The sequence below is a fragment of the Martes martes genome, assembly GCF_963455335.1.
Source record: "Martes martes genome assembly, chromosome: 9".
In the NCBI taxonomy this organism is placed as follows: Eukaryota; Metazoa; Chordata; class Mammalia; order Carnivora; family Mustelidae; genus Martes; species Martes martes.
In genome coordinates, this window is record NC_137896.1 from 43845439 (window position 1) to 43861684 (window position 16246).

A 16246-nucleotide genomic window follows, 5' to 3' on the forward strand; every position below is an offset into this window, starting at 1 on the left:
CAACTTTTCAGAACTGACTCTTTCTGGGTTCTTTTTCTACTTCCCTAACTTTGCTTTCCTGGTGACATTATCTCATTCCTTTTTCTTTACAGTGTTTTTCCCCCCTAAGGTTCCATCCTTGGACCTAGGTTTTAACTTGCAAAGTCCATAACATTTTCATGGATGATCTAAAACTCCACACCCACTTTTTTTTTTTTTTAACTTTTAACTTTTAGACAATTGAAGATTCACATGCACTTGTAAGAAATAATACAGAGAGATCCCAAATAGCCTTCATTCCCCTGGTAATATCTTACATAGCATAGCTATAGTACAGTATCGCAATCAGGAAATTTTGATTGGTATTTTGATATGATATGGCATATTTGATATGATTCATCAATATTCAGAGTTTACGCATTTCACGAGTATTTCACATGTACAGGTGATATACCTACCTTTGGACTCACATCTCAAAGCCCAGAGACAGGCTTTTGTCCTTTCAGAAAGAAGGTGATTGAGGAGATCATACAGCAGTTCCTAATCCTGACAATACCCACATATTCTAAAATAGACCCCCTGCCATCAGCAGAGTGATCCTCAAACTGTGGCATGCAAATCCCCACCTCTCTACAATGCTTTCCTAGTCTGCAACCCTCCACGAGATCCTTTCAAAGTCTGCCCATCCTTCTAAGTCTGGCTTAGGTCCTTCCTCACAGGAACCTGCCACAGTGCTACTGGTTCATGAATGAGTCCTGCATTAATCCTGTCTCTCTAGTTACATGTAAAATTCCTCTGGGGTAGAAAATGAGACTTTTTCTATGGGTCTCATGGGTCTGAAACATATCGGTCCTCAATACAAAATTCAACTAAGATAGGAAAAGAGAGAGGGGGCGAAGAAACAGAAAAAAAGAAACAAGGCAGGCAGAGCTTACTATCACAGAGGAGTCTAGAAAGCAGAAACAAGTTAATTTTTAAAAATAACGTAGCAAGCATGGGCAAAGGCTACAATCTTTCCTTTTCCCACCCATGAGAATTATTATTATGAAGAATCTCACCCTCTTCAACTGTGAGCAGGTTTCCCAAATCTGCTGAAGAATGATACTGGACTGGCTCCGAATTCTTCACATTTGCCAGTGGCAGGAAAGGATCGTAATCCGGGGAGGACAGATCAGCCAGGGTCAGTGTGTAGTGACTCTGCTGGGTATATGTGCTTGAGCCACAAACACAGCAGTGCAGAACCTGTGAGAAACAGAAGAAAATGTGTGCCATGGATGTGACTAACCCCCTGTCCCTGACAACCTGCCAAACCACAACAGCACTTAGGAGGCAGGTAATACTTGACAGGCTTGGTAATACTTGAAGACATAGAATCCCTTCCATTCTAAAACATCTTCTTGTTATTTGCAAGTTTATTCTGCAGCTTTTACAACAATGCCAATAAATATACTCTCAAGACGAAAGGAAAGTGAAAGTTAAAAAGTGCTTATTTTGCCATTCTAGGTGGGAGCACACCGCTAAGTCCGGCTGTGGTCCACCAGAATGTTCACAGAACTTCTTTTTACGGTCCAAAGCTCTACTATCCAAATATGCATCAACAGTAGGACAGATACATAAATCATGGCATACTCTCATGGTGTATTACCAAACAGCAGTGAGTGAAAAATCTACAACTACAAAATCTACAACAATTCACAATAGTATAAATGAATCCCTCAGAAATAATGCTGAATGAAGGATGTCAGACACAGAGGCACATACTGCATAATTCCAGCCATACAAAGTACAAAAAAATCTACACTGTTAGCAGTTACCCCAGGTGTGTGTATGGAGATAGTGACCAGTAGGGAGGCATGATGGGGACTTTTGGGATACCAAGACTACTTAGTTTCTGCAGTTGGGATCTGGTTTCACAGGTGTAACCACATTGTGAAAATCCATCAAGCAGAGCTTATGACTGATACAGTTTCCTGGATGCATATTATACTTCAATAAAAAGTTTCCTTTAAAAATACAATAATATTATTCAGTAAATTTGTGAATTATATTAATGAGGAGGTGACTTTTTTATTGGTAAAATAATTTTAAGAGAAATCTTTAAACAAAAAAAATACTAGAAAAGAGATAAATTTAAATGACTGTGGCTACTTTATTCGGTCGAGCCAGGCCTCACATGGGTTTATAAGCCACAAAGATGACAGAAGTATCTAATGAATCCTAACAGTTATTAAAAGTTTTGACCACTAAAGAAACAACTTAAAAATACACAATACTTTTTAGTAGAATTTCAACCATGTTAAGTGTCTTTTTCCCTTGTGTTTAAAACATTTTTAAAAAAGGCAAGGTTATTAGCAGGGGCGCCTGGGTGGCTCAGCCGGTTAAGCATCTGCCTTCAGCTGAAGTCATGATCTCAGGGTCCTGGGATCAAGCCCCACATCGGGGTTCCTACTCAGTGGGGAGCCTGCTTCTCCCTCTGCCTCTGCTGTTCCCCCTGCTTGTGCACTCTTGCTCACTTTCTCACAAATAAATAAAATCTTTAAAAAAAATAAAGGTTATAAGTTATAAATATAAATTATATTTGGCATATATAAATATATTGGCATATGTAAATATAAATTATAAGTATAAATTATAAATTATTTATAACCTTTATAAAAGTAAAGATTATAAATTAGTAAAGGTTTGTTACTAAAACAATACGCAGAATTGTCTCTACCTAGTAGTAATTATTCAATGGATACACAAATGTTAAATTCATAAATAAGGCTTTCACAGGAAGGAATGTAAAGCCAATATAGAAGGATAATATAAAGGGTCCAGAGCAAACACCAAACCTAGGCATCAGTAGGGGGTGAAATTCAAATATTTTAAGTACTATAAAAATGATGAGGCTAACTACTTTGAAGTGATATATTTCCTTAATTTATATCTTAAGACTCGAGGTGTCTTGGTGGCTTAGTTGGTTAAGTGTCAGCTCAGGTCATGATCTCAGGGTCCTGGGATGGAGCCCTGAGTGGAGCTCCCTGCTCAGTGGGGGAGGCTGCTTCTTTCTCTCCTCCCTGCTTGTGCCCTCTCTCACTGTCTCTGTCACTTTCTCTCAAATAAATAAAAAATCTTAAAAAAAATTTATTTCTTAAGATCTTTTAAAGCAAAGAGAGTACTGAGTCCTTTATACTTCTTCTTCCTTTGATAAACAGATTTTGTCAAACTACAGCTGTAAATATTCCTACAACATAAACAGTTCTTTTTAAAATTAAGTACAGATAGACCATGTTACATGAAAATTGACGGGGGGCGGGGAGCGGTGGTTTCCGGTCAAACCTGCAGTTGTTTAAAGATGGAAGTCATGTGAAAATGCAAGCTTCTTTCACTGAGTAACCATTGCTTCTCTACAAGAATATCTGCTTTGTTTTCACTACTTAAATTATTCTTTTCTTTTAAAATGTTTCAGCCCCCAATTATGCTTTTCAAAAGGGCACAAATAAGTAAATGTATAGAACATATTTTGGTAATTCTCTGATGCTTAAGTCTATACTCTATGTCCATGAGGCCCAAATAGAGACTCACCCTATAGATATAATCCAGCAAAGGGGCTCTGGATGAGTGCTGCTCTTCCAGGGCCGCTGTGGACACTGGGTGGAGGAGGGTGCTCACCGGCAATGCCATGCACCAGTCCAAGAGGCAGAGTAGCAAGGACACAATAAACTGGAAGAGGAAACAGGCCCAGTAACATACATTGCAATCCTTCAAACTTTGCTACATGTAATAGCAAACAACAGAACAGTCCCTACACAATAATAATTATTCAGTGGACACACAAATGCACAAGAAATGAATGAATAAATAAAGTTTTCACAGGGGAGACCATTAGGACCAATACAGAAGAAAACTACAAAGGATATCCCTACATAGAACATTATTTATAATTTTGTCTTACGTTAAAAAAAAAAAAATCCAACCTCTGGAAAAAACTTAGCTGATGTGCCACCTACCTTTTTATCTGTTTCCACTGAGGAGTACTCTGCACTTGGTAAAAGAAAAGCAATTGTGGCCACAAGGATCTGCATAAAAGACAAATCCCCAATGAAACAGACCATAGCAATAGTTTGGGAAACTATATGATAAGAGTCCCAAAATGGCCTTGCACTAAACCCAGCTTGGTGCCAACTTGCTAGAGGAAGGTGATTAAAAAGCAGAGAGCCAGTTTAGAGCTCCCTGTGGTCCCGAAAATCAGGAGAAAGTGACAGACCCACACATAGTCTCCACTCCACCCTACCAGTGCTGAAATTGGGGGCCCCAGAGGAAGGGACATTTCCCTCTGTGGTCACATGAGTCCTGTCATCAGTCTCCACACTTTACACAATGAAAGTAAAAAACATTTTCAAAAATAACTATGTAAATACTACCATTTGATTTTCTTATAAACCATTCATGTCTCTATCTCTTGTCCTCGTGTAAAAGCACCCCTTGTATTCTCAAAGGTATTTCTTTTCTTTTTTTTTTTTTTAAAGATTTTATTTATTTATATGACAGAGAGAGATCACAAGTAGGCAGAGAGGTAGGCAGAGAGAGAGAGGGAGGGAAGCAGGCTCACCGCTGAGCAGAGAGCCCGATGCGGGACTCGATCCCAGGACCCTGAGATCATGACCTGAGCCGAAGGCAGCGGCTTAACCCACTGAGCCACCCAGGCGCCCCCTCAAAGGTATTTCTCTTTTGATGATAAACTGTAAGTGATCTTTGAACAACCCGGGTACTGGGGTGCTGACCATCCCCCCGCTGGGCACAGTAAAAATCCGTGTATAAATTTTGACTTCCCCCAAATTTAACTACTATTAGCTGACTACAGGCCAGAAGTGTCATCAATAACATAAATGGATGATCAACACATATTTTGTATGTTATATATATTCTACACTGTAGACTTACAATAAAGTAAGCTAGTGAAAAGAAAATGTTAAGAAAATCATAAGGAAGAGAAAATATATTTACAGTCCTCTACTGTATTTATCCAAAAAAAAATCCACATACAAATTGACTTAGCAGCTCAAACCCACGTTGTTCAAGGGTCAACTGTGCATAGTTGCCCTAGAACACAACTTTACAACTTGCAGCATCTGATATTCCTACGTCCAGAGCTCCGTTCCACTCTAGGTCACCTAAAGTCTCCCTGAGAGAACAAAGTGATCTCACTGGTGAAATCTACCTAGGGCTGAGAGAAAATAAATCAATATCACCTCTTCTCTCCCTGTAATACCACACAGAGATAAGTCAAATTTCCTTGAAGAGTTACCACTGCATGTATAAAGAACAGGGCATGTTTCAGAAAGGGCAGCTTTCAAAACTGGCAGGAATGCATGTGCCTCATATGCAGGCACTTACAGAGGTAAGGGTACCTCTTCTGTACAGGCAAACACCCTCAGATATAACCGGCCTCCAGGATATCATCACTGGGAAGATTTTTTCTGCTCCTTCTGTCCTTTTCTCCCAGCAACTACCCCCCCCACCCCTGCCCGCGGGTATTAGAGTAGTAATCTCATTACAGCTGGGTAATCAGGCTATGGCAGAAAGCGTGGTCCAGGGCTTCAGTTTGGAAGAGACTCCTGTTTCACACAACAGTCCCCCGTGCCCCCCCACCCCGCCCCTGCACGGAGGGCATCATAACCAGCTGCCTACTCCTTGTTGGCACCATCCAAATTACTCTCGATGAATGAAGCCCAATCTACAAAAGGTCTCTTTGTTGTGGTCGTGTCTGCTTTTCAAACTCCCCAAGTGTGAGACTCTGCCCTGAACACTGGTGGCTTCTTTACGTCGTGCCTGAAATCACAGCTGAGAAGAGCCAGTGCGATTTAATCTTAAAACGAATGACTCGTATGGCAATGTAATAGACAGTTCTCTAACAATTATTTGAGTATCTATAATTCATTAAATACCGAATAGAGTGAGAGGGAAATGCTTATGTTTTAGCATTACAGGAAAAGACTTACTTCTGCAATTTTCCGAGGCAGAGAGGTTTCAAACATCTGAAGCTTTTCCCAGTAGGAAACCAGCAACTGAAGAACATCACAGGCCACCTGAGCCACGATTTTGTTAGAAAACTATAAAAGGAAACAAAACCCCAAACGAAAGAATTGAACTTAACATGTACATTTGTCCTAAGGAAGAAAAGAAGAGGCATTTCTTTCTAGCAATGTTTAGGGATACGTTTTCTTGTCTCGCATTCAATTTTTGAAAAATGTGTCCTGGTACCAGATAGTTTGTGTATGATCATCATCCTGTAACTGCCTCTTGTCCAGACTAGCTGTATTAACTTACTTAATGTTCTGCAGAAACAAGTAGCTGTTGTTCAGTCATAGGAAAATTAAAACCATAATTTCAGATGCCTCATGCAGATCGCATAAATTATAATTTTGACAACTAGAGGAAATTAAAATGCAGTCCATTACTGAGTATTCCCTATGTGCTGGACCTTTTACAAGAATTTTCCTCATTTCTGCATTGATAAATCCTCATTAGCAGCTCTGCAAGGTAGACGTGATCTTCATTTTACACCTGGAGAAACGGACTGAGCAAGTGACTTTCTGTCTTCTAAAATTAAACTGAACGCCCACATGTAATGTACTAAGAAATGTGAAACTTTGACGACTCCAAGAATATAATTCATAAGTTCTGGTGTATTCAATTACTTTGAGTATGTTTTCGGAGTCTGGAGTGTGTCCAAGGTCCTCTGGATGCTCCCATTTCTTGTGAGATGGCAGGTCAATGGGCGAGGGATGGCGCCTAAAAGGGCTGCTGGCTGGGGTGGATGAAACAGATGAAGGCACCCTGTGCCTCTCTCCCTGGCCAGAACCTGGGACTACTCTGCTAGCCATACCTCACTATCTACAGAAGAAAGATTTGTCACTGATTTGGGGGAACCTCTGGATATGTGGCTTTGGGAAATCTCTGGATACGTAGCTTAGTTGTTTCCTTGCCAGGAGTACCAAGTCCCAAGAAACACATCCTAATTGACCTCAGCACCACACAGATATAGAAAAGTCAACATTTAGTATCTCAGTGTAAATGTACAGGACAAGGAAGAAGTTAGGGCAAAGGGGATTCATTTGAATTCAATAGGATAAACACTTCTTGATTCCCTTTTCTGGTAGGCACCAGGACAAGAGCATCTGTGCTCAAGGGGCTCTTCAGAGGCTGGCCTCTAGGCCTCAGGGGACCTGATGCTCATAGGCTTCTTCCAATCCCTCAAATACTCTGGCTTGCTTCTGCCCCAGGGCCTTTGTACTTGCTCCCTGCTTTGCCTGGGACACTCATTCCCCAGGTCTGCATGTTGCTGGCACTGCCACATCTTTCAGATCATGGCCCTAAATGTCTCCTCTATGAGGCCACCATGCCCATCCAAAGGAGTGGCAACCCCCCCGCTCCAGCTCTTCAGCTTCATCCTGTTTCCCACTTATAGCTCCCTTATGGCATTAAGGGCTATCAAGCTGATCTTTGGTATTTGTCTGCCTATTCTTTCATGTGTTTAATTTTTCCACATCTCATTCACCATTCATCATCTCATATCACTCAGTCATCATTCCTAATGTCTCGCACAGTGCCCTGAGGGGTAGCACAAGGTGAGTCTGAGGTGAAGATGGAACCAAGGGAGTGAAGAACATGAGTAGGCACTGGCTGTGTTTCTGTTGCATCACGGTGGTCAAGTCATGGGGTGGAAGTAGAAGGCTGGCATGGCTCTTACATCTAGAAGATGGAAGCACACAAGAGGACAATGAGGAAATGAGAGCTATGGTAGACCAGACAATAAGCCTCTGGGCAGAGAGGAGTAAGGTGTGAGAGAGGGGGCAGACCACAAAGAGAACGGGCTGTGGGGTGGGGGCAGGAGAGCTGAGCCTAGCCTGGAAGGAGGCAGAGAAAGAGTGTCTCCGTGTAAGCAGCGGGCAGCAGGGCCCTGCGGCAAGCAAGGCTAGGCTGGAGGGCTGCAAGTGGAGTGGTATTAGTCACCACAGCTGGGGCAGGGAATTAATCACTCACTCCGCACATACTCACGAACAAGGACAATGTGCCAGCACTGACGGTGACACATGGTAGCTACACTTGTGGTGGGCAGAACTCACAGGTTGTTGAATCACTTTGTGTTCTATACCTGAAACTAACATCACATTATGTGTCAGCTATACTCAAAAAAAAAAAAAAAATGCAATAGACCCACTCCCTCCAAAAACCATACGGGGAAAAGAATTCTGGGAAATGCTGTCCAGCCTCAGCTAAACTCACAAGTACTAAGGCCACAGCTCCCCTGCTGCCCCAACAGCGCACTCTGCTCCATGTACCAGCATCTTGCTCTTCAAATGTATACCAGTTCATGTGCACCTCAGGGCCTTGGTACTTGGTGCTCCTTCTGCCTGGAGTGCCCCTTCCCCAGACACTGCCTACCTCCTTCTCACTATTCATTTCTGCACTCACAGGCCACCTCCTCCCACTACAGAGGATCTTCTGCTTCTGGACGCTCTCTAAAGTGAACATGTGTAGTTGCTTCGCCAGTGTCAATTTCCCCCTCTCTCCTTAACTAATAGTAGATCTTTTTCCAGGTGCAAGTCCTCTCTCCCAGCTCCAGGAATGTGCCCTAATTGGCTGAAATTAATCAAAAGATTTTATTCCCAGCCTCAGTCACTGGCAAAAGGATGAGCAAGAAACCTTGGCTAATGTGTCTCAGTACCACTTACTAGAATGCTGTGAGGGAAGTCCTGCTGAACATGAACAAGGACATGCAGGACCCTGACTCCTACTGGTAGACGTCCTCCAACTCTGCAGGCATCCCACCCTAAAAGGAAGCTATCTCTGTGGACTACAGAGCAGAAGGCTCAGACAATTAGGTCAGTGTTGATGCTGTTTACCTCCTGGATCAACCAGACTCAAACTCTTCCATACCCATGTATTTTCCAGCTATATGAACCAATACATTCCCATGTTGTTTGAGCCAAAAAAGAAGAGCAAAGCACAGGGCACAAGATGAACAGGGCAGATATCGTCCCTACTCTGAAAGACTGACAATCTTGGGAATAGGCAGGGACCTGTTTGTGTATATATCTGAATGCCATGCTTAGTACTCTAGTTTGTGGGTGACTTGGTCAGGGCTTGTGCTGACAGATTCCTCTGGTGGCCGTATGGAGGACAGATATGTGGGGGCCAGACTAGGGCTATGGGGTTGGAGGATACCCAGAGGCTCAGTTATTAGCATAGGGAGCCAGCCTGGGTGAGGGATGGCCCTAGGGCAGCAGGACTCTATGACCCGAAGATGGTGCTGGGGTAAGGAGGAGGAGACAGTTAATGATGTCTCCTAAGATGGGGTAAAAGAAGCAGCAACAGGTGAGGCTGAGTGTAGGGGCTCAGGCTGGGCTGGGGAGGCAAAGTTGGCAGCTCACCTGAGCCAGAGCCAAAGGTGACATGCTAGTGCCCTTGGCCAACATCCTGGATGGGATACCTAAGTAACTACAGCTCAGGCTTAGAACCCTCACCTGCCACCCGTGCTGCCCACAACAATACCCCACCAGACACAATTAGTTGGGTGGAAATCTGCAGGTGCCTATGCAGTGCACTGCTCTCATTTACTGCTGAGCTACAGGCTGGTTTTCATTGATACCCCCTGGGGAGCATTTCCCAGCCTTCTCTGACCATGCCTTCCCACATCAGATGGAACACCCAGGTCAATCCTGTCAAGTGTTCCTGAAGGGCAGGGTCAGAGCAGAGTGGTGCCCAGAGCAATGTGGAAACCATAAGGCAAGAAGCCCTTGCAGGGCTCACGCTCCCTGTGCTGCTGGGGCTGGGCCTCCTCCTAACAGGCCCTGAGGCTCCCTGAGGCCCCTGTTCTAGAGCTGTTCCTTGTGGCCATGCTCTCCCTGCTAGGCCCTCAGTTCTCTGAGATTTATGTGCCACTTCCTTCAGTAAAAGTACCAACTGGCACAGGAATACAGACATCAGAGGGAGGCAGGCAGGGAGCTGTCCCAGGGTCCTGGAATTAAATCTGTAAGTTTCCCTCTGCTATTCCTAACTGTTAAAGGAAGGCTGATTTGGCCGATCTTGGCCCTCTGATCTCTTCACAATTCAAACCGGAGTCAGTTTCTTGGCCTTCTTTAGTTGCCTTCTCTCTTATTTCTAAAATGGGGAGAGCCAGAGCACCTACAGGGGCGGGGCTTCCACCAGACAGTCCCTGCACTGTGCTGGGATGCCTCTGGCAGAGTCTGGGCTCCATGCATTCTTTCTCTGGTGCCTTATGTTCGTTCTCATCATTACAGAAAAGTAAAGACATTTTTGAAAATGTGGAGACCTACAATGACAAAATGTAAGTCCTCATATCCTTCTACTTTTGTTATCAATTTCCATCTCCTTTCTGTACTACATAGAACCATATAGGGTAGAAGGATAGTTATATCGCTGTATCTACATATCTCCGTCATTCTCGGACACCACTGAGCTATTGACACCTTTTCCAGGAAAGGGGGAGAGGTGGGGAGGCCACACTATATTCAACATTTGAAAAACAGATCTTAGAATTAAGGAAAGAGGATATTAAAAAAATTAGACTCTGCATAGATATACAATTGCCAACTTTTTTTCACTTTAATAGTTACATATGAGTATTTCATCGCAGCTTCTGCAATTGTGCAAAAGTCCAGACAAGGGGCCAGGGTGTCCTGGGTTTTACCCTGGCCAACTCTTTACTCCCCATTCAGCTCATTTTCCACATCTATGAAGCAGAGGTGGCCGTAACCCTTTTTACCTCATGGGGTGGTTCTAAGGATTAAAAGCAACAACAAAGGTCAGTGCCCCGCTCAGGCCAGAGGGAGCACTCCTAATTGATCCTGGCTCAAACAGTTTTCCATTCCTCACCACAGGGATCAGCAGCAAGTGTCTGTCCAGCTCTCATGACAGAACCGGAACACCCAGGTGTGGAGGCAGAGAGAACAGCAGGGCTGGGTGACAGCTTGGCCAGAAAGAGGGGTAGGTGAGGAAGGCTGACACAAAATCAGACTGCACAAGCAGGCAGGGGCTAGACCAGAGAGCTGGATGCCAAGCCATGGCCAGGGGATGTCCCAGCTGGTTATCCTGTGGGCTGAAGCACAAACGGTGACACAGGGGCTGTCAATGGCCTAGTGGTGACTGTCCCAGTTGTCAGCTACAATGGCGATGACTATTACAGCAGCACATATCAGGTAGTAAAGAAGGGCAGACCTGAGCCTGGACTCTGGTATCAGACAAACAGTTCAGGGTTTGAACTTTGGCTCGGCCAGGCTTTAGAGCCTGGAATGAGCTCCTTAGCTCTCCTGCACCTCAGTTCCTCCACTGTAAAATGGGACAACTGTCTCACAGCTGAGAACTTCCACAAAATCCCAGCATAGTGACTGCTGGGACCGGGCACTCACTGGTTCGGGGGTTATAATGATAACAATACTAATTATTACCATCATTTTTAAGCAGGAGCCCTAAAAGAACCTAGAATGATTTGAGCTCTGGTTTAGAAAGTGGCCTAACAGTATGTATAAAGGTTTTGTTTTTCACGGTAAGCAGATCTACTCTTGGTGCCATCATTTATACCTGCATGGCTGTGAGCTCATGACCTGATTCCTCTGGGCCTTGCTTTCCTCTGGTGTGACATCAGGATTATACTATCCACCTTGCAGAGCTGCTATTGTGAAGGTTTTGGAGACTCTACCATGAATCCAGCTCCACGTGACCGCCTAGTGAATGGCAACTCCTCCTTTCATTAACAAAGCAAAGGAAGAAAGCCATCCTTAAAGTGCCAAGACTCAGTCAGACAGTGAGCACTCAGGACTGTTAACCAGGAGCTGTCAGGTCTCTCCCAGTCCTACTGAAGAGGCGAGGGCATGAAATCCCACCTTTCTGCCACTATTACCCACAAAGGACAGTTGTTTTGCTTGCTACAGGAAGCGGCCAGCTACCAGAGGAAGCCTGTTCAGCTGCAGGGCTTGGTCCAGGAACACTCAGGGATGGATGGCCAGGTTGCAGCCACCAGTGGGGAAGCAGCTGTTGGTGGTCTCTCTTGGGAGCCTCACAGAACGTTCAACATGGCTCTCAGAAAAATAATTTTTGATTCAAAATCTCTCATGTACAGAAAAATAACGATGGGGCTAATTCAAACTAGAACTGGATGACTATCTGGGATACAGTTTACTGTGGAATACACGTCACGAATTGGTAATACCTTCAAAGTGACACCTATCACATTGACGGCCTCTTTCAGCTGCGGATGGTTTGTACACTGTGCCAGTTCTTCACATATCCAGACCCCGAGGGAGCAAATGGCAATGCATCTTTTGAAAAAGAAGAAAAAGGAGGGGAACTCTCAAAAAACTTAATATATTTTCTTGGTATTTTCAAGTGACAAAGTATTTTAAATCTTTTTTTACAAAGTGGCCAAAATTATAGATATGTTAACAGAGTGTCTTCCTGAGGAAAAAGATAAGGTACCCTCAATAGTTCAGTTTTCAGGACAAACAGAAATACTGATATTGGTTAGTAATTACATATTTAATGAAATAAATATTCCTGTTAGTAGTCACAAAGCATATATCAGTTATTTTTGCTGACAGTTTAAATTATGTTGTATTGCTTCAAGGTAGTTTTGAAGAAGATTTAAAAACATGAATCTTAGAAAATGGTTGGAAATCAAGCTTGTAATTGTTTTTCTTACAATAAAATATACAACACCTACTAAAACAGAAGACAAACCCCACATTCCATTGTAAAGAATATCAGAATACAACTTTCAGAATCAACTGCACTGTTACTGCTTTTAAACAATGTGTTAGGACAAAGCCTTCTTCAAGTTGCACATTACTTTAAAAATTACCTTCTTCAATTATAAATCAATTTTAAGCGGTAGTTATCTTTGAAACTGATATATCCCACTATCTTTTACAATGATCAAAAAGTCATATTCCTGTTAATTTTTTCTGAATGCCCATATATAAAATTAAAATACTTGCTCCCAAACCTGGTCACTTTCCCAAACAAAAGGGGATTCAAGCCACTACTCCGAACCAGACATTAGCTGTGGTATGTATATGTTGTTCTTTATAAGAAGAGGTCACATCGCCAGTGCCAATTAAACTGAATGTACTGTTCAGCTCCCACAGTGAAAGTTCTTTGTATTCAGTATAATTCAGCTATTAAAATAAATATATTTTGAGGTTTTAAAACTACCATGTTTTACTGGATTCTCACCTCTTTAAGTTAGGATAGATGAAGTGCTTCAGAACACGTTTATTAAAAGCTCTTTGGAGACTATGTCACCTTCTACGAAAATGCACTCAGGATAAGCGTGCAGCCCACTTTACAAGGCATGCCTGGGCTTCTTGGATTCTCCAACAGCAACATTATACAGGAGTTACACACAATTCAAACCCTCAGCTTTCCTTACTGTACAGAACTATCTCCTCTTGCCTGATTCCTATACTGAGTCTCAGTCCAGAAACTGTACTTCATATTCTCAGTTTGCATTCAATGTCATGTATTCTGTATGCTTTCCAATAGCCTCTTTATTTTCCCCAGCTTAACTCAGACTCTGATTGTTCAACCTACTAAAATCTAACTTGGAATTATACCCAATTATACCACTTTAAGAGTCTCTCTTCCCTTGTAGACTTGCATGTGTGTGTATCTCTCTGTGTGTGTATTAATACATACACTTTTTTTTTTTTTACAACCCATTAACCTATCTGTTAAATGTAATTCATTAAGGGCAAAGATCTCTCATTTCTTAGGAACACCTGCATTACTCTGTAACTATTAGCCTTGCATGACAGAAAACATTTGTGACCCATAAAATGGTTTCATAATGTGAACTACTCTCACCTGCCTTGAGTTTTAAAGCTGCACTAGCTTATAGCAGGTCTTCAATGCTATTTTCTGCCTTTAAAATTTATCATTTAGCATCTGCCTATTCTGGCATTCTCAGGTACTCCTTTTGGCTTTGAGTTTCTATCAGTTAAATTCTCTGTATCCCAAATGTGTCCTTTGTGATCCCAAATGAGTTCTATCTCTCAAGATGTTTTTTTTAGCTAATGGCAGTACCACCTTCACTCTCCTTTTTACGCCAACACACCCTCTGGAGACTGTTTGCTACTCTGCCATCTCACACTTCTCCAGTTTATGTAACAGAAGCTTCCTATTTTTTCTTACGTTTTCTACCTTATTATCACTCGTAATTATAACTAACTTCCCTCGTAATTATCTTCCATTTATTTGAAATCTTGGTCATATTTCTGCTTATCTGCCCTTGTGTGACCTCAATTTCATGTTTTATACACAGCTGATAAAGACTGAGCATATAATACACATTTCTATTCCATTTTTCACTTCACAGAAATTTGGCTTTCTACAGTAAAGAAAAAGGTCGGGTGGGGGGGAGGTATTCCCAAGACATGTTAAAGGCTTGAATGTGACAGGTAAGTGAAAAGGAGAAATCAAGGATTTTTTCCAAGTTTCTCGATTGAATATCTGGGTAGATGATGGTGACCTTTAGGTCAGGGGACTCACGGGTTCAGTTGTGGTTGTGTTAACTTTGCATGTGTTAAGACATCCAAGCTGAGATACCAAGTAGGCAGCTTAATACATAAGCCTGAATATATACGGGATTTACAGAAGAGGCTAGGCAAATAAATTCAGCATCATCAGCATCATAAATTCAGCAGTATTTAAGGTCTGGTTAGAATGAATAAGAGCACCAAGGAGAGTCAGAGGGAGAAGAGGACCAGCCCTAAACCTCAAGTCACTCTAACACTCAGAGGTTAGGTGGAGGAGAGAGACAGAACAGGAGCAGCTGTGGTGACACAGGAATAAAATCAGAAGATTATATTCTAAGGAACTGGCATTGTTCAGGAAAAGGGTAAAGGCAGACTAATTTCAGAGTTAGTAAAACAAGTATGCACATTAAAATTTCTAAGGCAACTTCTTAAAAAACTGAGAGTCTTTGACTTCCACAAAAATAGAGATAATAAGTGGAATGTTAAAAAAATCATCTTAAAGAAAGAAAGGAAGGAAGAAAAGGAGAGGGGAAAAATAAAGGCAAGAATAGGGACAAAACGAGAGAATACTGATAAGGAGCAATAACAAAACATAAAGGCAGATGGAAGAAATATATCCAAGTATGTCAGTAACTGCAGTAAATGGGAAATGAACTAAAGATTCAGTTAAAAGATCAAGATCAGACAGGATAAATGTATAAAATAAAGAATGTACAATTTTTTCAAAGACATCTAAAAAGAAGAATATAGAAAGGTTTGGAACACTGAAAAAATAAAATTTAATTTAATTTAAAATAAAAAATAAAAGGATGGAAAGTATTATTTACAAGTATATTAATCAATATGAGACAAGTGGTTCTTAAGAGAAAAAAAAAATCATCCTTAGAAGTAAATAGGGTCACTACATAAATTAACAGATATAATTCTCTATAGAGATTTGATAATTCTATAGTTCTATACAGCTAATAATATAGCTTCAAAGTATATAAACAAAGATTGACAGATACACAAGGAAAAATAGATCAATGCACCACAATAATGGGAGATTTTAACCTATTTTTCTCAGTAAATGACTAAGATGGTAAAAATATTAGAAAGGATGTAAAATATCTGAAATACACTATTAAAAAAATTAATCAAATGGACACATCTAGAGCGGTACACCCAACTACTGAAGAAATGGTAATATGCAAGCTTTTCAAGCCCACCCAGAGCATTTGCAAAAACTGACTATCTGCTGGGCAAATAGAGCAAATCTCAACAATTTCAAAGACTGTCACTTGACAGACAACATATTGGATCTGTGATTCCTTTAAGACGTCAGTAGCAAAAAGTTAAATAAAAATAACCATATGTTTAGAAATTAAATATATTTCTAAATAAAGAAATATATGAAGGAATCAATGAAGGAATCATAATGGAAATGGGGGGAAAAATCTGTAGTGGAAAAATACTACATATCAAAATGTACCGAACTCAGATGACTAGGATCTAGAAATAAACATATGAACTTAAATGTTGACATTTGTAAAAGAGAAAGGCTGAATTAGTATGTGGAGTTAGTATACTGTTATGTTAATATATCAGAATTAACAAGCTGATAAAAAGGAAAGGAATGAAGAATATGAAGAAAGAAAAAAGAGCAGAAAGTAGAAAATAAAAACAAATTAGAATAAAGAGGCTGAACAAAGGCAAAAGTAAGTTCTTTGAAAAGTTGATAAATCTTT

At 41.5% G+C, this 16246-nt stretch overlaps 1 protein-coding gene across 2 annotated transcripts in view; it reads right to left on the reverse strand.

Annotated features, from left to right (window-relative positions):
* Positions 1 to 16246, reverse strand: part of RALGAPA2 (Ral GTPase activating protein catalytic subunit alpha 2) — a 317564-nt gene that overhangs the window by 121564 nt on the left and 179754 nt on the right. For both annotated transcript variants that reach the window (XM_080812607.1, XM_080812608.1), the window contains 5 exons: positions 12197 to 12305; positions 5964 to 6074; positions 3972 to 4040; positions 3547 to 3684; positions 1038 to 1221 (listed from right to left, as the gene is read on the reverse strand). In XM_080812607.1, coding sequence (XP_080668733.1) covers positions 1038 to 1221; positions 3547 to 3684; positions 3972 to 4040; positions 5964 to 6074; positions 12197 to 12305 — 611 coding nt within the window. The remainder of the gene's footprint in view (positions 1 to 1037; positions 1222 to 3546; positions 3685 to 3971; positions 4041 to 5963; positions 6075 to 12196; positions 12306 to 16246) is intronic.